Below are 17,365 nucleotides of genomic sequence, written 5' to 3' on the forward strand. Positions count from 1 at the left end.
GAGAGAATATCCTGGCTTTTCCAATTATCATGCTAGATTTCCTCGTGCAGCCTACTAAACACATATGTGTATTATGCAGATACATTAACAACATGTCAAGAGAGGTACATAGGACCCTCACGCTGGTCCCGTCCCTCACGCTGGTCCCGTCCCTCACGCTGGTTCCGTCCACGGCTCCGCATACCATACACAATCTTCAACTCCCTCCTGACGCCTATACTATGGCGTCCAGCAGCTCGCGCAATGAGTACTACTTCGCGAGATCTCACAGCGACTCGAACGACCCTCAGCCCCCCTCTGACCCCATGCCTCATGTGACACAAAAGTTGGGCCGGAGTGTTCGACCGAGCAGCCGTAAAGCTACACGCTCTCGGACGAAGTTTCTCACCTCCAAACAAATCCCCCAGGAATCACCTTTGTCCATGATACAGGCGCCCTCGTCATTGTTGCTAGTTTTCACATCGCCGGAGTTTATACGAGATGTAAAAGAGGATGCTCGAATGACTATGTTTAAGTTTTTGTTCCAAGAAAACCTTTTCCCGTCCACGACAGAGAACTCTGCTATCGCTAAGAGAGCACTGGACAATACGATCGCTCGGTACTCTACCACCAAAGGTGTTAATGGGGTCGACCTCGTCCTTTGGAAATCTGGGCAAGACGGTAAAAATTTACTTGCGAGGATGAAAGCGGTTGTGAAGGAAATACACAATGACTTCGAGCAGGTCGCTACGTTCTCTTGGATATCTGCCTACGCATTGAGTCACAACATATCCATGACTAAATTTGACATGCAAACAGCGCGGATCACAAGACTGACTGCCCTGCTGTCAAATTTTCTATTCGCTGATGAGGTCATTCAGGTAGGTCATAACGAAATTTTATTTTCGTGTCGTGATGCATATTCATTATAGATGACTCTGGACGATGGGAGAATTATAACGTACCGAATCCCGTTTGGCCACCCAGCCGTCTTTGACTTGCTAGAACATATAATAAACAACATGCAGTACTCTCGTTACGTTTCCTTCGACCAAGAGGACTGGAAATGCTACCTCACCAATGCCATCTTCCTTGCAGCAACTTCACGCGGTTGGTCGCTGGAGAAAGGTTTGGCGGGCCCTTGGTCTGGGGCTATAGTGTTTGAGTCCGCGGAAAACAGGGCCCGTTACGAAACCATGAAGTCTCGCCTGCCCGCGTTGTCTCATGATGAAACGTTGAGGTTTGATGGATTGTTGGTTGACATGCGCCGTGCACTAGTAGGGTAACTCTAGATCCTGAACAGTACGTCCTTCACTAGACTCGGACGCTGGCGATTGGCGACACCAACGCTAAACTTGGCATCCTCGTCCCTAATGCTCACAGGCTATTATGCAATGTATAGGTAGCACCATTATGCTCTGAAACTTCGTATATGTTCAGTTCGACCAAAGGACTCGGATGACATGATAACATTTGTACATTTAGAACCACACAAATATTGAGCATAGCGTAGTAGCAAAAATAACAGACAGTTGCGAGGAAACAGAATCAACTCACTTTTGTCGAGCATCCTGGAGAAGTCGCGTGAAGTGCGTCATGCAAAGCGGTTGTTTGGATCCAAAGGATTTGCCAAACAACGGCAGGTCTAGATTTGTTTGTTTCAAAAGTCGTGTAATGTGACGCATAGGTGAGAGAATATGAGTACCTTCAATAAAACTAGCACGTCTGGAGTAGTGTTAATTGTCTTGAGTGATTGCGATATGTTGTAGTGTTGTGGAGAACTGGCACGGTGCTCTAGAATTGTTTATCGGATGCGAAAGCGGCTTTCCGTCGGAAAGCCTTAAAAAGTCATACAATTTTGGTAGCAATATGATGTTGGATTTAGTGATGTGCAAGGCCCGGCTTGAAGCCCTGGGCCGGCCCAAGCCGGGCCCAAATAGGCCGGGCCTAGCCCAGGCCTAAGTCACGGCCTGAGCAGGGCTTAGGCCTGGGCTTGAATTTAGAAAAGCCTAAGCCGGCGGCCCAAGCCGCGGCTTTGGTACATAGAGTATATGACACCTTGTCACGTCAGTGGTCACGCCCCACAAGTATGTGTTTGGCATTTTCTCATTACTGACTCTTACTATGACGCGATTCTAGAACTCGTAAAGGCGCAGCAGGATCTAACAGGTAAGTCTCATCTCAGTATCTTGGTCAGAACTCTTTATTGACGATGTATGTACCTAACAGGTAAGTCTCCTACGTCGCATCAGTACGGCTACTCGAAGTGTAAAGTAAAAGCTAACTCACGTCTCAGTATCTTGGTCAGAACTGAGACGCTCGGGTGGCTGGATGCTGCCTTTTATACGGTAAGTCCTTTTCTAATCTATATTGAAACGAAACATTGATACTTGGAAGATTTCGGCCCCAACGTCACATCTCTCGTCCCTGCGCCTCTTTTCCCTTGCGCTCGGACGATCTATTCACCATGTCGTTCCTCGCCTTCGGTCTCATCGGCAACGTTCGACTCGGAGGGTTTGGACGTCGACAGCGATTCCTCTCAACTTCAACTACATACGCACGTCTGATCTCCTTTCGTCCTGGGATGAGCGACGCTCGACGGAGACTTCAATGGGCGTCATCTCGCGTCACCACATTGCAAGAAGTCGTCGCGTATTCATTATTTGGTATCTTCAGTGTCCATGTCCACCTACAGACATCACCATCCTCGACTGGGTCGGACAACCTTCCGAGTTCAACAGCTGTCTTCCGGCCTATATCACTTCTTACGCCACTCCTCCACACACCCTTCCATCCCTGTCCGAACGTTCTCCTCCTTGTCTTCTTCCCTTCACCTGCTCTCGTCCATCGTCCGTATTCGTCTGAGCCACGTCAGCAGTTGCTGACGTGTGCTGGGCGTTTGCGCATGGTGTTCGTGGTGTTGGGAACAGCATGGTGGAGCTCGGACATCGGTTTGGGCCGCGGCTTGCATGGGCCTAAGCCCCGGCTTTGGGCCGGCTTGGGCTCACAGCTCAGGCTTGAAATCTGGTGAGCCTAAGCCCCCCCCAGGCCGAGCCTAAGCCGGGGCTTTGAGCCCAAGCCGGGCCGGAACATCACTAGTTGGATTACATAGCCATATCTACGATCTCAAGGACTTGACAAACGAGAACATACACCAAGGTTGAGAAAAGTGGATATCTATCCATTTGTTCCTGTGATCACGCTCCCCTGCAGTCTCGCCACAAACTTTGATCATACTCCTGTATTTTGATATAATTCATATATATTCCATCGCGAAACAAATATATTTGGGTATCCATAGTATTACAGTGCGATATCCAGATTATATTTGATTACAATAGCCATGCCTACAATATCAAGGACTCACTGGTTCACTGATGTACGATTTCCAACACGGGATGACCTATACCATCAATTATTGGGTGAAACAACATCAACCTAATGACTGCACAGCCAACGGGCGAGATCTTCGACGTACTTTCAACACAATGCCCAACGAAAAAGTTGATGTCATTCGGCGTGATACCACTGATGACCAACTTCTTCTTGGGGAAGACCAGGATTCGAAGTCGGGGAAAATAAGGACGGTTGAAAAACATCTATATTAGGTACGTAGCAGGACTTACTCTATTATATTTTAGCTCTGTCTCTGCGGTTTCCGGAGTCCTGCACCAGAAATGCTGACAAATAGAGCGCGGTGGTCCTGCTTTCCATACAGCTTCACTCCCACACGTTTCTATCGTCATTCCCAATTGTCCCTCTAAATCCTTTTCATCTACTAAACATCCAAAGCCCCTTTCCAGTGTCAAGTATACAGTATGTCAATCTCCTTCGTCGTATCAACTAAGCAAATGTTCACCACCCCGTTCAACTAGCTGCAAAATTCAGTCATAAACATCTCGCATGAGTCAAAGCAAAGATGTATCTCCCATCATTCTCCACAGCACTCGCAGACTCGGCCTTTCCATTCAACTGGATTCACGACGCCATACGTTTATTCGTCGTGTATCTAGCTGCGTTCTTTAACGCTAGTCCCCAGTCTATCGAGGCCTTGGGTAGTAATAGCAGTGGGGAATATCTGATCGGGCTTGGTGAGCACAGTCTTACTAGAGAGCCAGTGCGATACTGAGAGTATACGCTACAGGCATCGGAGATGTTACTGGGTATGTTTGTCGCCTTTTTTCTGTTCTTCGGGTACCTCTCATGATGCCTCCAACAGCCCAGTCGTCGAGACAAACATGATGGTACGTCACACTTCATTCCTAATCAGATTTACCGTCTGAGTAGCGCGTCAGGGTTATGCATACTTGCCACAAACTGACACTGGTCTACACATGCGCCAACGCAGCCGCGCATTTATAGTCGCCGACGCCTCAAACCCGTCTGAACGTGTTCTTTTCATTAACTCTGGTACGTCATTTATATCCAATTCGTATCATCCAATCCAACATCACCATGACAAATAGATATTTGTATGGGCGACACCGGAATCCGACGAACCATTCTTTCCTCTCTTCAATCATCCTACGGGGACCTCTACACGGCCGCCAACACTGCCCTCGTCGGAACTCATGCTCACAGCGGCGTCGGTGGTTATCTCGAGAACCTCCTCCCACAAGTCACTTCCCTCGGATACGTAAACGCAACCGCAGCCGCCATAGTCTCCGGTACCCTGAAAGCCATCGCAGACGCGCACAACTCACTTGTTCCGGGTAATCTGAAGCTCGGAAATACGACATTGCTCAATGCGAATCGGAATCGGAGTCCAAGTGCGTATTTGGCGAATCCGGAGTGGGAAAGAGCGATGTATGAGGGAAATCAGGACACGACGGTCACGGTTTTGGGCTTTGAGAATGCAGATGGAGATGCGACGGGGTTGCTGAGCTTTTTTCCGGTGCATGGGACGAGTTTGTATGAGGTGCGTGAACGTCTCTAGTTGCTTGATTTCAAAGATCTCAAGGCGGTGTGTAGAACAATACCCTGGTGAGCGGTGACAACAAAGGCATGGCAGCGTGGATGTACGAATGTGAGTCTCCCTCAACCCACATTTGGCAAACCTAATACTTCAGTAGCATACATCGAGCCTTCCTCGATGCCTGGCAACAACTCCTTTGTGGCAGGGTTTGTACAATGTGAGTCACCATCCCCTCTTCCTTCCTTCATGTTGAAACAAGGCGCTTGAAGCCAATGTGGGTGATACCACCCCGAATACGTGAGCCTTTTGTTGTGGTGATAATGTTTGATGTATTGACTTCATCTGCATCATATTTCCCACCTCAACAATATATATACAACGTTCTCCCTCAACAACACTGATAACCCACGTCCCGGTCTTCATCATGCATATCCTCTACAAAATACATAATCTCTTCGCCCGTACTCGCCTCTAATAGCCTGGGCGCCTACTGTGAATCACCCGGAAAACCATGGGATGGCCAACCTTGTGAGTTTGAGCATTCGACATGTGGTAATCGAACCGAAGACTGCCACGGACGGTAAGTTTGTCTTATATCCTTTCTCTTCACTTGTTTGTTTGCTATTTTCATTCCTCACGTTCAATGTCAATAACCATTTAAACTGTCGCGGTCGAACCAGCGTCTCTACTCTTCCATCATTACTCCGATCTCTTGCTGTTATCGTTGCATGCACTGCGCTGCTAATTCACTTTCCATTACCTCATTTCTTTTGTCGTTACCAGACCTACGCTGATAACTTATCTCATCTCCGCATATTAAGGGGTCCCGGCTTCAACATATCGGATTTCGAGTCCAATAGGATAATCGGGCAGGCACAATTTGAAGCAACACGAACTGTAATGGAAGGCAGCAATATGACTGCTGTGAGCGGAAGTGTGAAGAGCGCGCACGTGTATCTTGATATGTAAGTGCATCTCTCGTTGAATTGGCGGTGAGATGATACGGTTGAAGGACGAATTATTCGTTTGCATTGCCAAATGGGACGCTTGCGAGAACATGCCCCGCTGCTCTTGGTGAGTATTTTTTCTTCCTCTGTTATCAATCCCTCCTAAACTCGCTCTCCTTAGGTTACTCTTTCGCGGGCGGAACCACGTAAGCCCCTGTCGCTTGACCACTTCCCATCGCATAACGCGTCCTCAGTGATGGTCCCGGCGCATTCGACTTCATCCAAGGAGACAACTCCTCCCAATCTCAAAACCCCTTCTGGGAAGTCGTCAAAAGATTCATCACCCCAGCCCCATCAGAAGAACAGATCGCGTGTCACCACCCCAAGCCCATATTACTGAATTCGGGATACAATCATAAGCCATATGACTGGTCGCCCGGGACGGTGGATGTGCAGATGATGAGGGTGGGGCAATTCGTGATTCTTGTGATGCCAGGGGAGTTGACCACCATGGCGGGGAGGAGGATGAGGTAGGTACACTCTGGGCTTGGGTTTCTGAGTGTCGGTCATTGATAGATGTGTTCTTTGTGTAGGAACGCACTGAGGGCGAAGCTGATTGCGGAGGGTGTCCTGGACGATAGGGCGTATGTGGTGATCGCGGGTCCTGCAAACACTTATGGACACTACATCACGACGCGCGAGGAGTATGGCGTGCAGAGATACGAAGGTGCTAGTACGATATTTGGACCTGGTGAGTTTGTTTTTCGAGCTTCTCGCAAGACATCGTATTTTGACGGGTTGGTTGTGTTGCCAGCTACACTCGACGCGTATATCCACAAGTACAGCGAGCTCGTTCCGTATCTCGGGGATAGTGCCGCTGGGATGCCGTCGTCGAATGCAGCTCCTCCGGAGCAGACGAGTAAGGCGATCTCGTTACAGGTGAGTCTACGATCCCACCCGGCATGACGTATCGTTCGATGAGTAACCTGTGACTCACAGACCTCGGTGGTCGTTGACAATCCTCCCATCTTCAAGCACTTTGGAGATGTCCTCGTTGATGTCGAGAGCAACACGTATCACACGGGAGACACTGTAGCTGCACGATTCGTCGGGGCTAACCCAAGGGTAAGCTATCGAAAATGAATTGCTTCCTTCTATGTTTGTTCTGACCCGACTGTAAATACCACCAGAATAATCTAAGACTAGAGGGGACATTCCTCACGGTGGACAGACAGACGAACAGTGGGTGGGTGGTAGTGAGGACAGACTCACATCCTTCGACGACGTACCAGTGGAATCGGACGAGCAAGGTACGTTTTCAAACACTGCATATTCATCGACTGACGTCATTTTAGGTACTCGGCACAAGTACGGTTGATATACGATGGTGAGCATTCTCCAAACTAGCGGGCGCTACTGCAGATCTGTTGATCACTTGTACAGGACCATCGAGGATGGAACGCCAGCGGGGACGTATCGAATAACATACTACGGCGATTCAAAATCGCTTTTGGGAAGTATATCGGCGTTCACGGGTGAATCCTCGAGTTTTACTGTGAGATGAATCTCCCTATCAGATTGGGGCGATGACTTTGTTCTGTTTTTGTTATGGGACGCTTTTTTTTTACTGCTACTACTATGTCGTCATATTGTATTATAATAGCATGTCTCGATGGCAGGGTACCTCGTGTATTATGGTATATAGTTTCAATTCACTAAAACTCAAAACGGACAATATCATAATCTCACTGAATCTGGCATCGTGCATGAAGAATTATCACCAGGAACAAACAAAACGAAATGCTGTGAATAACCCCTGCCAAGCAGCACACTTGTGACAAAGAACAAAACAAAACAAATAACTACAAGTACAGAGGGGGAAAGCGCGATGATTGCATACTAATAACACAGACGGTTGATGAAATCGATGAAATGCAGTCACAAGCTATGTACGAACCAAAGCACATGACTGACAAGCCACCGATGCCCGAGATGAAAAGTAATACAAAAAAAGAAGCCGTTTTCATCAAAAGAGGAGAGGGGGCCTGTGGGCGTATTCACGATAAGACCCACTCAGAGAGTGGGTGCAAGCGCGATCGCGGCACAAGCCGTCATACATCCGCCCAGCGCCAAATTACACGCAGCCAACGCAGGGGGCACCGCGTGGAGTGGGACTCCGAATGTGAACCCTGCGCCGGCGTAGCAAGCAACAACTACGCCATTGCATCCTGTTCAAGTTGAGTCGGTGGTGCGCAATGATTTGATTGGAACTCAGTTACCTGTCTGGCAAATACTGTATACGAGTGGACCCGCGACTACAGCTCGAGAGACTGCAGCGGCAGAGTAGGGCAAGTGATTCCAAGTTCATTTTTGCCCAGGGAGTGGTCGATAGCAGTGACTGAATGAGATGGTTGGTAACAGAAGAGCCTGGTGGACTTACTGAGCGTCTACCCAAGTATCATATGGGGTGGGTGACATGAGAACATAGCTCCGTTCGAAAATATAATTATGTCGCCTCCCATGGGGCGTGAAACTAAGCAAGATGACCCCGCTTCGCGTTAGTGGGGAAGCGAGATGATACACATGGTGATGTGACTCACGAAATGTAGGTCTATCATATCGTAACCGATAGTACGCCACTACTGGTATTAGCAGTAGTAGTGCACAGCGTTGCTTCATTTCTGACTTTGAATGACATTGCTAATCCACAGCATGTCGATGTGACGGCACTCCATCGAGCAGCCCAGTTTCCCACCGAAATCCATTTCGAGGGTCAAACAATTGTAAATTGTTCAGCGCGTGTTTCGATGAGCCATAGTAGGAACCTGTTGGAACTGCCGCTTGATGTGAGAATTGATGCCACTGGAAATGAAGAAAGCCGTCGATTATGAGCGTGTCTAGATCCAAAGCCATTGCCAAACAACCGCATGAGCATCTGTAATTTTCTGCTAAAGTTTGAACACAAATCAAAAAGGTACCAGTAACCATGAGGGGAAGAAAGATAGTCTAGCCACAGTGAGTCCGTAGCTAGCGCGAAATAGAAACGACGGGACATAGACTCTCAAATGCGTACGACCGACTGTGAGAAAAGGAAAAGACGGTTTAAAACGAGAACAAGATACATAAAGAGTCCATGGTTATATATCTGGTGCTGTACACTGCCAAACCTGCGTCGGATTGGCATGGTACAACAAGGATGCTATTCTCATCACGCAAGAGGGGGTCTATGGGTTCTCGCCGCCAGATTGACGATTGCACTCACTCAAGGAGTGGGTGCAAGCGCAACCGCGGCACAAGCCGCCATACAAGTCCCAAGGCCCACATTGCATGCTATTAACGCAGGAGGTGCTAAAGGGAGTGCGACTCCGAACGTGAACCCGGCGCCGGCATAGCAAGCGACAACCAAGGCATTGCATCCTGTCAAGAAGTCGAGTTAGCCGTGCACGTTAACGATGTGATTGGACCTTACCTGTCTGACAAACGCCGTAGGCAAGCGGACCCGCGACTGCGACCTGAGGGACTGCAGCGGCAGTGAGGAGTAAGGCAAGAGATTTGAAGTTCATTGTAAGCGCAGAGAGTGGTCAATAGTAGTGGCTTGACTGAATGAGATGCGGGTTAGCAACAGAAGAGCTGGTTGACTTAGCGAGTGTGTTTACTCGACTGTTATATGGGTGGATTGACAAGAGATTGTAGCTCCGTTCCAAAATATAACTATTCCCGTGTAATAGACATGCGACTAAGCAATGTGAACCTGTTTTGCGTTTGTGGGGGTAAGATGATACAAATGGTGGTGTGACTCACAAAATTCACTAATACTAGTGTTTCATTTCTAACTTTCAATGGCACTGCCTGCAAGCTGCTGTATGTCGATTGTAATGTGTAACGGTGCTCCGCGCAAGCAGTCGTCGAGCAGCTTGTTCAGTTTCCTATCGGTGGTGATAAGGTAAGCACCAAATATTAATATTTCTGACTTTAAAAAACGTGAGCCGCGATGATAATGATGTCGGCGCTCCGCGCTCGCGAAGTCCAGAACTCCACAGGAAATTAAAGTTTACCTTCCTCACTGGGATTGTCAACCTTCCCGTGTCTCGGAGTTCTTACTCACGACTATCAAACTCCGAACACTCTTCCCATTATGGAACGGATCAAGTGATAATCCCAATACGACATCGAATTACCACGAGAGCTCCTCCGTACGTCGTCTACAGTGCAATGAATCTAACGAGTAGCTCAGAAGTTTCACTCACCACAGCCCGAAACTTTTCTCTCAAAGGCTGTGACTGCGCCATCGTCGAGTCTGCCTCCTGTCAACTAGTATGTTCTCAACTGGAAGGTCATCTCCGTCTAGTTGCGTCGATCAATTTCATTGTCTTTTGTTGTCCAGTTTGGGAACATTATCAGGCTGAACTGATGGTTCGGTCCACGGTCGGGAGAACCTGGCCAGACCCATCCATCACTACCGCTGAGTTGCTTCCGCGTTCTTCTGCATGTCGCCATGCTGCCTGACTTTGTAGAGCCCCAACCATCCAATACGATTTTTGCGCGGTATCCGCGACCCTGATAGTCCATCTGTCCCTTATCGCATTAATCCTCTATCTCAGGATAATTTTATCGGTGACGTGAATCTTGCTGTACAATCTCTCGTGCCCTACTCCCATCAAGTTCTAGAACACGACTGTTGTGGGCTGTGTTGCACGTTTTGATACGTTGTATCGTGCGCTGGGGCCGTTGTTGTGTATCGCACAATCATTGAAGTTCGCTTTGAGGTGTTATACATTGTATCCATAGCTAGCGCGAAACAGGAACAGCAAGACATAGACTACTGCGAGAAGAGGAAAGACAAACAACTCGGAGAACAAGATACATAAGGTTGTGTTTCCGGTGTTGTACACCCTTAAACATGCGTCGTGCTGTCATCTACAACAAGGATACCGTTCTAGGACACGCAAGGTAAAGTTCTATGTCAGGGTCTAACATAAGGATGGGCCCGAGTTTGAAACTGGATGCCCTGCATCTGGCGTAGAAAGAGCATCCTGTTCAAGAATTCGAGTTAGTGGTACACATTCATGATGTGATAGTAGACCTTACCTGTCTTATAAATAACATAGACAAGCCCACCCACAACTACAATGGAAATTATTACACCTGTGGCAGCGAGGAGTGGGACATTGGATTCCACTGCGACAGCGAGGGCATTTTCCAAGCTCATTAGAGAGTGGTCGATATCGGATAGTAGTGACTTAACCAAATGAGATGGTAAGTAATCGTAACTGGTGGACTTACCGAGTGCGTTTACTCGATTGTTATATGGGTGGGTGGCAAGACATCGTAGCTCCGTTCCAAAATATCGCCTCGCGTGTAACATGCGGCGTTGAAACTAGACAAAGTGAATGTTACATTCATTAAAACCGCTTATCATGAGCGATCCAAAGCCTTTGCCAGACAAACACATGTTCATTTGTAATTTTCTGAATACGAACCACAAGACACTGATGCCGTGGATGAAAGATAATCGTAGAGCCTGGACATAGTGAGTCTGTAGCTAGCGCGAAATGGAAACGACGGGACAAAGACCCTCTGAAATTGCGCGCAACCAGCTGTGAGACCAATGAGAACAAGATACATAAGAGTCCATGGTCGAGTTTTTGGTGCTGTCACCATTGAACCTGCATCGTGCTATCACGCTAGAACAAGAACGCCGTCCTCGTTACGCGAGAAAAGGCCTGTAGATTCTCGTTGCCACATTCATGATTGCACTCACTCAGGGAGTGGGTGCAAACACAAGCGCAGCACAAGCCAACGCGCAACTACCATAGGCCACATTGCATAATATCACCGCAGGAGCTGCTAAAGGGGGTGCGACTACAAGCGTGAACCCGGCGCTGGCATAGCAAGTGACAACCACGCCAATGCATCCTGTTCAAGAAGTTGAGTCAGCTGTGCACGTCAATGATGTGATTGGGCCTTACCTGCCTGACAAATGGCACAGAGAAACGGACCTGCGACTACGACCTGAGGGACTGCAGCGGCAGTAAGGAGTAAGGTCAGGGATTTCAAGTTCATTTTTCCCCCAGAGAGTGGTCGATAGTAGTGGCTTGGTGGTTAATAACAGAAGAGCCCAGTGGTGGACTTTTTGAGTGTGCCTGTTATATGGGTTTGTGATAAGATATCGTAGCTATGATAAGTCGCCTCGCATGGCGTGGGACTAAGAGCCCGTTCAGCAACCGTTGTTTGAACAAAATTTATGTTTATGTACAGATTGCGTTGGAACGGCACGGAAGCCGTTTGTGGCGGAGTTTCAATGAACTCTACTCTAATCATGCCTGCCAGCACAAGCCAAAGACGAATCAGTTCTTATCAGCGAAGGCAGATCGTCTCAACTGTAGCTGCCATCATCCTCTGCACTCAGTTCCAACTTTTTATGATGACTCAGAAGGGTGAAAGTAAACCCAAAGCTCAGTGGTGTGAGGAGGAGGTCGATGCATTCCTAGTCTATCTTCAATCGCAGGTGTCAAAGATCGCTGGGACGACTTTCAAAGATGAGACCTTCAATGAGGCAGCAAAGAAACTTGTGGGACTTCAGAAGCAAGGCCCAGACAAGGACATGGCACAGTGTAAGAGGAAATGGCAAGCGGTATGTCTCTGTATCCTACTCCCTAGCCGCATTACTAACTTATCATTAATAACCCTTACAGTTGAAACAAATCTACAATGCCATCGAGAGATATCGCAACAACCGATCCGGATGTCATTGGGACAATGTTAACGGCGCTAATATTCAGGGGGAAGCGGCGGAACTCCAGTGGAACCAATTTATTACCGCTAATAATTCCAACAAGGTATGTTTGTATTTATTACTTGTCTACTACTCACTCCTTATTTTCAGGTGATGAAACCTTTCAAAAACAACGGGTGGAGACACTGGCAAAAGATGTCAGAGATTCTCCCAAACGGGAGTGGCGCTCAGGGGGCATCCGCCTACAATCCAGCTTCCTTGGCTGTGGGAGCATCAGCGGCTCTTCCTATCAATGCTGAAGCCGGTGGATCCTCATCCATACAAGCATCGGAGGCTCCCAATGCTGAGGCCAGCGGATCTAGACTCGCTGCTGCGCCACAAGCTGGATGGGACCAGATCAAGTCAGCCCTCCCATCCATCACTCCTGGAGTCGCTGGAAGTTCTATGAACATTCCCCCTCCCCCCTCTTCTATTGCGCCCTCCAGTACGGGCAAACGCTCGCATTCCGACATGATTTTGTCCCCCAGCACCGCCCAAACTACGTCACTGGTAGATTCATCCCACGCCTCCAATGTCGACAAAAAGCCGAAGTTGTCGACACACGGTAAAAGTCAAGCCGGCCGCACTCGCAAAGGCTCTAGGGCTGCCAAAGACGCTGCCAGCACTGCCGTCTTCATGAACCTGCAAGGTTCCATCAACAGCCTGACGGACAGCCTTCGCACATCAGCATCCAACACCGACCAAAACGAAACTCGGGTGTTGGATGAAAGGCTACAGGCTGTGCTCGCCATGCAGGAGGAGGAACTGATTACAGAAGATGAGTCTGTCACGCTCATGAACGTGTTCGCAAGGAGCCCAGCAGTATGCGCCATCTACTTGGCTGCCAAGTCTGAAAGACGGGTCCCCTACTTGCGATCTGTTCTTGACCAGGCTGCCAGGGGGGAATTTGGTGTGTTTTAAACGTTGTCATTGTCATCATGTTTTGCTTTTGTCTCACTCATTGCCATATGCGTTGCCGTATGTTTTCATTTGTTCGCACCATGTTAGATGAACCGCACGTTTTCATTTGTAGCCCTATGTACACTACAATGTAACGTATTTCTAAGCATCACTTTCATTATCGTCCTCGCTCCCATAATAGTGGTCGATGTCCTCGATGTCCTCTGGATCCTCGTCGATGTCTAATGAGTGAGTGATGTCTACTAAATTGCGTTCATGTAGGATATTCTGGTAGTCCTCCCACATTTCTGCAGCCATGCGATCACGAAACACATTCGCACTTACATCATCGTCAACGATTGGATCAGTAACATCAGGACCACCTTGAGCAGGTTGGCCCTGATGGGTAGGGTTGTCGTTAAATATAGCCCTGTGAGGGAGCGGCTCTTCGTCTGGGTCGTGAATACGTATGTAATTGTGCAGAGCACACAGTGCTGCAGGAATGCGAGCCTGGATGGCTATCTTGTACTCTGGTGATACCAAGAGAATGCGAAAGCGCCGCTTCATGACGCCGAAAATACGTTCAATAACGTTGCGAGCAGACGCGTGATGAAGGTTGAACAATTCCTCCTTGTTAACCGGTCTAAAATGAGTATTGTTAGTTGAGATACACTGCAGAGAATAAGTCTTACCTGACGCTAGCACGACCCCACTCTGCTAGATGGTACTGTACACCGCGGTATGGAACTAAAAGTTGTCGGGACGAGGGGAAACCAAGGTCTGCAAGAAGGTACTTTCCAGGCGGAACGTCCAAGCCATCATGGCGCGCTACATCCCAAAGCCGAGCATCTGTTGCTGACCCCTCCCATCCGGTTAGCGCAAAGGTGAACTGAAGATCGAAGTCGCAAGCGAAGAGGCAGTTTTGAGATACGAAACCTTTGCGGTTGTAGTATAGGTGGCGACTGGCTGAGGGAGGAAATGCGTGAATATGACTCCCGCCAATAGCATCGCGAAAGTATGGCCAACGTTTCGGGTTGTCGCGAATTGCACTCGAGACTGGTGCATCAGGAGCGGGGAGGTGGACATATTCTGTGTAAAAAGGGTGGGATGCGAAGATGTCTAGCATCTTGCGAAAATACCTATGAGAGTGTCAGTACCAGCGTGAGTGTGAGATATAGATCAAAATACGAACTTAGAGATGGTAGCGTTTGAACGCTGGAATCGTTCTGCGACGTGTCTGACAGTTAATCCTGTCACACACGTATAGAGAAATATGGATAGCTGTTCTTCAAGTGAGACGTAACGTGAATCACGGTGACCAAGGGTGCGAAGGTCCTCTATCAATTTCTCGAAGACCTCAACATTGACCCCAAGCTCACAACGGATGCGATCGGGATGGCCGAGGATTAGTTCTATCACCCACTCTTGCCCTGTGAGGGCTGAGGTGTGATAGGGCTCAGGTTCATCAGTGTCCTGCATGAAGACATGCACTGCGGCCAGCAGGAGACTGAGGATGAGCGCGACATAACGAATGATACGATGCCGAAGTGCAGCACGGTGAGGCCGGGGGGGACGATTTTGTTGCAATATTGGTCGAACGAGCGGGACTGTGAGTGGTCGTTGTAGGTTAAAGCGGTTATGAGTAGGCTCATCTACATCCATAGCTATTCAGATTATCGTCGTAAATGTTATCAATGTTATCAATGTTATCGGCCGCTCACTCACTATTCAGACTGAGCTTGAATTTCGGTAGTGTGTGCCGACCGATAATGTTTGATTTTGCGAATTTTTCGTTCAAACACCGGTTGCTGAACGGGCTCTAAGCAAAGTGAACGTTAACCCCGCTTTGCGTTATACTCATTTCCTGGCATACCATTGGAAATGAGGAAAATCGCTTATCATAAACGTTAGTCTGGATCCAAAGCCTTTGCCAGACAAATGCATTCATTCGTAATTTTCTGCCCAAGTTTGAATACGAATCACAAGATACTGATGTCGTGGAGGAAAGATAATCGTAGTATAGACACAGTGATTCTGTAGCTATGTAGCGCGAAATGGAAACGACGGGACATGGACTCTCCGAAATTGCGCGCAACCAGCTGTGAGAACAAGATACATAAGAGTCCATGGTCGAATTTTTGGTGCTGTCACCATTGAACCTGCATCGTGCTATCACGCTAGAACAAGGACGCCGTCCTCGTTACACAAGAAAAGGTCTGTGGATTCTCGTCGTCACATTCATGATTGCACTCACTCAGAGAGTGGGTGTAAGTGCAACCACGGCACAAGCCGCCATACAAGTCCCAAGGCCCACATTGCATGCTAGCAACGCAGGAGGTGCTAAAGGGAGTGCGACTCCGAACGTGAAGCCGGCGCCGGCATAGCAAGCGACAACCAAGCCATTGCATCCTGTTCAAGAAGTAGAGTCAGCGGTGCATGTTAATGATGTGATTAGACCTTACCTGTCTGACAAATGGCATAGGCAAGTGGACCCGCGACTGCGACCTGAGGGGCTGCAGCGGCAGTGAGGAGTAAGGCAAGAGATTTGAAGTTCATTGTAAGCGCAGAGGGTGGTCAATAGTAGTGGTTTGGTGGTTAGTGACAGAAAAACCTGGTGGACTTTTCGAGTGTGTTTACTCAACTGTTATATGGGTTCGTGATAAGATATCGTAGCTCCGTTCCAACTTCCAAGATATGATAAGTCGCCTCGCATGTAACATGCGGCGTGAAACTAAGCAAAGTGAACGTTAACTCTTGGTTAACCCCACTTTGCGTTAGTGGGGTCACAAACGAGGTGATACGCGTGGTGATGTGACTCACGAAATGTATACCGTAATCAATAATACATTAATGGCGCTCAAGGTGATTTCCTGAAATCTCGGTAAGCTCGGTAAAGGTCGGTAAAGGTCGGGTAAAATGTCCTGCTGGCAGTTAACATAAGGCTCTGAAGTTAGCTGACTCAACTATACGGCGTACTTCGGCATGACGTCGGAGCTTAAAAGTATATGCCTGCCCTACGACCACGACTACGTCGCTCTGCACGACTGCAGGGGTCGCAGAACCTCTCCCCAATCTACTACCAGGCCAAGTGGAAGGCCATGAATCCTCCTCCAGTCCCACCCCCCAACCGTGGAAGAGGAAAGTCCAGGCGTTCCAAAGGAGATGGAGATACCACCGAGACAAGCATCAGTTGGCAGGCAGACATCCAACGTACCAACAAGCTGGTCGATTACCTCGTCAACAATGTGGCAGATTGTCGCATCCTATTCTCTAGCGAGGGGAAGAAACCTAGTGATCCTAATATCGAGGGTCCTCCATCGGGCAAAGACAAGAACGCAATCTATGCAGTGATAGCAGAAGTGATTTTCAGCGGCGATAGAGTATATTCTGGCCAATATGCTGCCAATCGGACCAGGTTTCGTGACTCTGTGTCCAACCGTATAACAGCGTAAGTGATCCTTTGGTTATCAGATCGTAGATGCTAATCAAGTTATTTGAAGTCTCCGGAATAAATTCCGTGACTACCGCAATGAATTTGAATCAACTGGTGCAGGGATTGTGCCCCTCGATGCATGTACTGCGGAAAATCTACATGGTGAGTCCGTTACTTATGTTTATTTAATTCTACTAATAAAATTCACAGCCAAAGTCCAGAAAGAATTCCCCTGGTACGACGATCTCCGTAAAATATGGGGCTCCAACCCATCATTTGCTGCCAAAACGACTTCATCAAAGCCAGGCACCGACCACGCAGGTGATCTTTTTGCCCTCACCCGTCCTGCGGGCAGCTCTGTTCATCCCCCCCCACAATGTAACATCCCTTCTACCAGCGCTGCCACTGGTAGTGGA

General features: G+C 48.4%; 5 protein-coding genes across 5 annotated transcripts; 3 read left to right on the forward strand and 2 right to left on the reverse strand.

Moving 5' to 3' along the window:
* Window positions 1–92: 92 nt before the first annotated feature.
* Window positions 93–2,933, forward strand: HD556DRAFT_1496568 (uncharacterized protein; the record flags this gene model as incomplete). Its single annotated transcript, XM_041308895.1, has 5 exons — window positions 93–860; window positions 912–1,107; window positions 2,119–2,148; window positions 2,209–2,327; window positions 2,377–2,933. 5 exons carry the CDS (start codon window positions 93–95, stop codon window positions 2,842–2,844), a joined length of 1,581 nt encoding a protein of 526 aa, XP_041155834.1. The 3' UTR covers window positions 2,845–2,933.
* Window positions 2,934–3,702: 769 nt separating this feature from the next.
* HD556DRAFT_1402232 (Neutral/alkaline nonlysosomal ceramidase) lies at window positions 3,703–7,599 on the forward strand. The gene is made up of 20 exons (XM_041303848.1): window positions 3,703–3,795; window positions 3,855–4,070; window positions 4,124–4,142; window positions 4,199–4,223; window positions 4,275–4,389; window positions 4,446–4,897; window positions 4,951–5,005; window positions 5,052–5,111; window positions 5,164–5,191; window positions 5,373–5,474; window positions 5,716–5,859; window positions 5,907–5,968; window positions 6,023–6,047; window positions 6,096–6,371; window positions 6,435–6,592; window positions 6,656–6,780; window positions 6,841–6,966; window positions 7,032–7,151; window positions 7,197–7,228; window positions 7,285–7,599. The coding sequence occupies exons 2-20, from the start codon at window positions 3,899–3,901 to the stop codon at window positions 7,403–7,405; spliced, it is 2,217 nt and encodes a 738-aa protein (XP_041155835.1). The 5' UTR covers window positions 3,703–3,795; window positions 3,855–3,898; the 3' UTR covers window positions 7,406–7,599.
* Window positions 7,600–8,704: 1,105 nt separating this feature from the next.
* On the reverse strand, window positions 8,705–9,529 carry HD556DRAFT_847530 (uncharacterized protein). Its single transcript, XM_041311815.1, has 3 exons — window positions 9,498–9,529; window positions 9,311–9,440; window positions 8,705–9,258 (listed from the first exon to the last, which is right to left on the reverse strand). Exons 2-3 carry the CDS (start codon window positions 9,402–9,404, stop codon window positions 9,104–9,106), a joined length of 249 nt encoding a protein of 82 aa, XP_041155836.1. The 5' UTR covers window positions 9,405–9,440; window positions 9,498–9,529; the 3' UTR covers window positions 8,705–9,103.
* A 2,623-nt stretch (window positions 9,530–12,152) lies between these two features.
* HD556DRAFT_1529848 (uncharacterized protein) lies at window positions 12,153–13,652 on the forward strand. The gene is made up of 3 exons (XM_041309435.1): window positions 12,153–12,475; window positions 12,537–12,680; window positions 12,728–13,652. The coding sequence occupies exons 1-3, from the start codon at window positions 12,161–12,163 to the stop codon at window positions 13,535–13,537; spliced, it is 1,269 nt and encodes a 422-aa protein (XP_041155837.1). The 5' UTR covers window positions 12,153–12,160; the 3' UTR covers window positions 13,538–13,652.
* Window positions 13,653–15,770: 2,118 nt separating this feature from the next.
* Window positions 15,771–16,072, reverse strand: HD556DRAFT_1244954 (uncharacterized protein; the record flags this gene model as incomplete). The annotated part of the gene is made up of 2 exons (XM_041298491.1): window positions 15,771–15,925; window positions 15,979–16,072. The coding sequence occupies 2 exons, from the start codon at window positions 16,070–16,072 to the stop codon at window positions 15,771–15,773; spliced, it is 249 nt and encodes an 82-aa protein (XP_041155838.1).
* Window positions 16,073–17,365: the final 1,293 nt, after the last annotated feature.

Source organism: Suillus plorans (genome assembly GCF_016647745.1).
Source record: "Suillus plorans strain S12 chromosome Unknown HD556scaffold_66, whole genome shotgun sequence".
Taxonomy (NCBI): domain Eukaryota; kingdom Fungi; phylum Basidiomycota; class Agaricomycetes; order Boletales; family Suillaceae; genus Suillus; species Suillus plorans.

What these genes read in the sequence shown, in the direction of transcription:
- HD556DRAFT_1402232 (XM_041303848.1), top strand. Translation starts at nt 3,899, where the DNA reads ATGTATCTCCCATCATTCTCCACAGCACTCGCAGACTCGGCCTTTCCA. An exon ending in TCGTCGAGACAAACATGATG is followed by an intron (nt 4,224 to 4,274) that starts GTACGTCACACT and finishes GTAGCGCGTCAG; the next exon opens with GGTTATGCATACTTGCCACA. An exon ending in GCGCACGTGTATCTTGATAT is followed by an intron (nt 5,860 to 5,906) that starts GTAAGTGCATCT and finishes ATACGGTTGAAG; the next exon opens with GACGAATTATTCGTTTGCAT.
- HD556DRAFT_847530 (XM_041311815.1), bottom strand. Translation starts at nt 9,404, where the DNA reads ATGAACTTCAAATCTCTTGCCTTACTCCTCACTGCCGCTGCAGTCCCT. An exon ending in CTACGGCGTTTGTCAGACAG is followed by an intron (nt 9,259 to 9,310) that starts GTAAGGTCCAAT and finishes ACTTCTTGACAG; the next exon opens with GATGCAATGCCTTGGTTGTC.
- HD556DRAFT_1529848 (XM_041309435.1), top strand. Translation starts at nt 12,161, where the DNA reads ATGCCTGCCAGCACAAGCCAAAGACGAATCAGTTCTTATCAGCGAAGG. An exon ending in GTAAGAGGAAATGGCAAGCG is followed by an intron (nt 12,476 to 12,536) that starts GTATGTCTCTGT and finishes TAACCCTTACAG; the next exon opens with TTGAAACAAATCTACAATGC. An exon ending in CCGCTAATAATTCCAACAAG is followed by an intron (nt 12,681 to 12,727) that starts GTATGTTTGTAT and finishes CCTTATTTTCAG; the next exon opens with GTGATGAAACCTTTCAAAAA.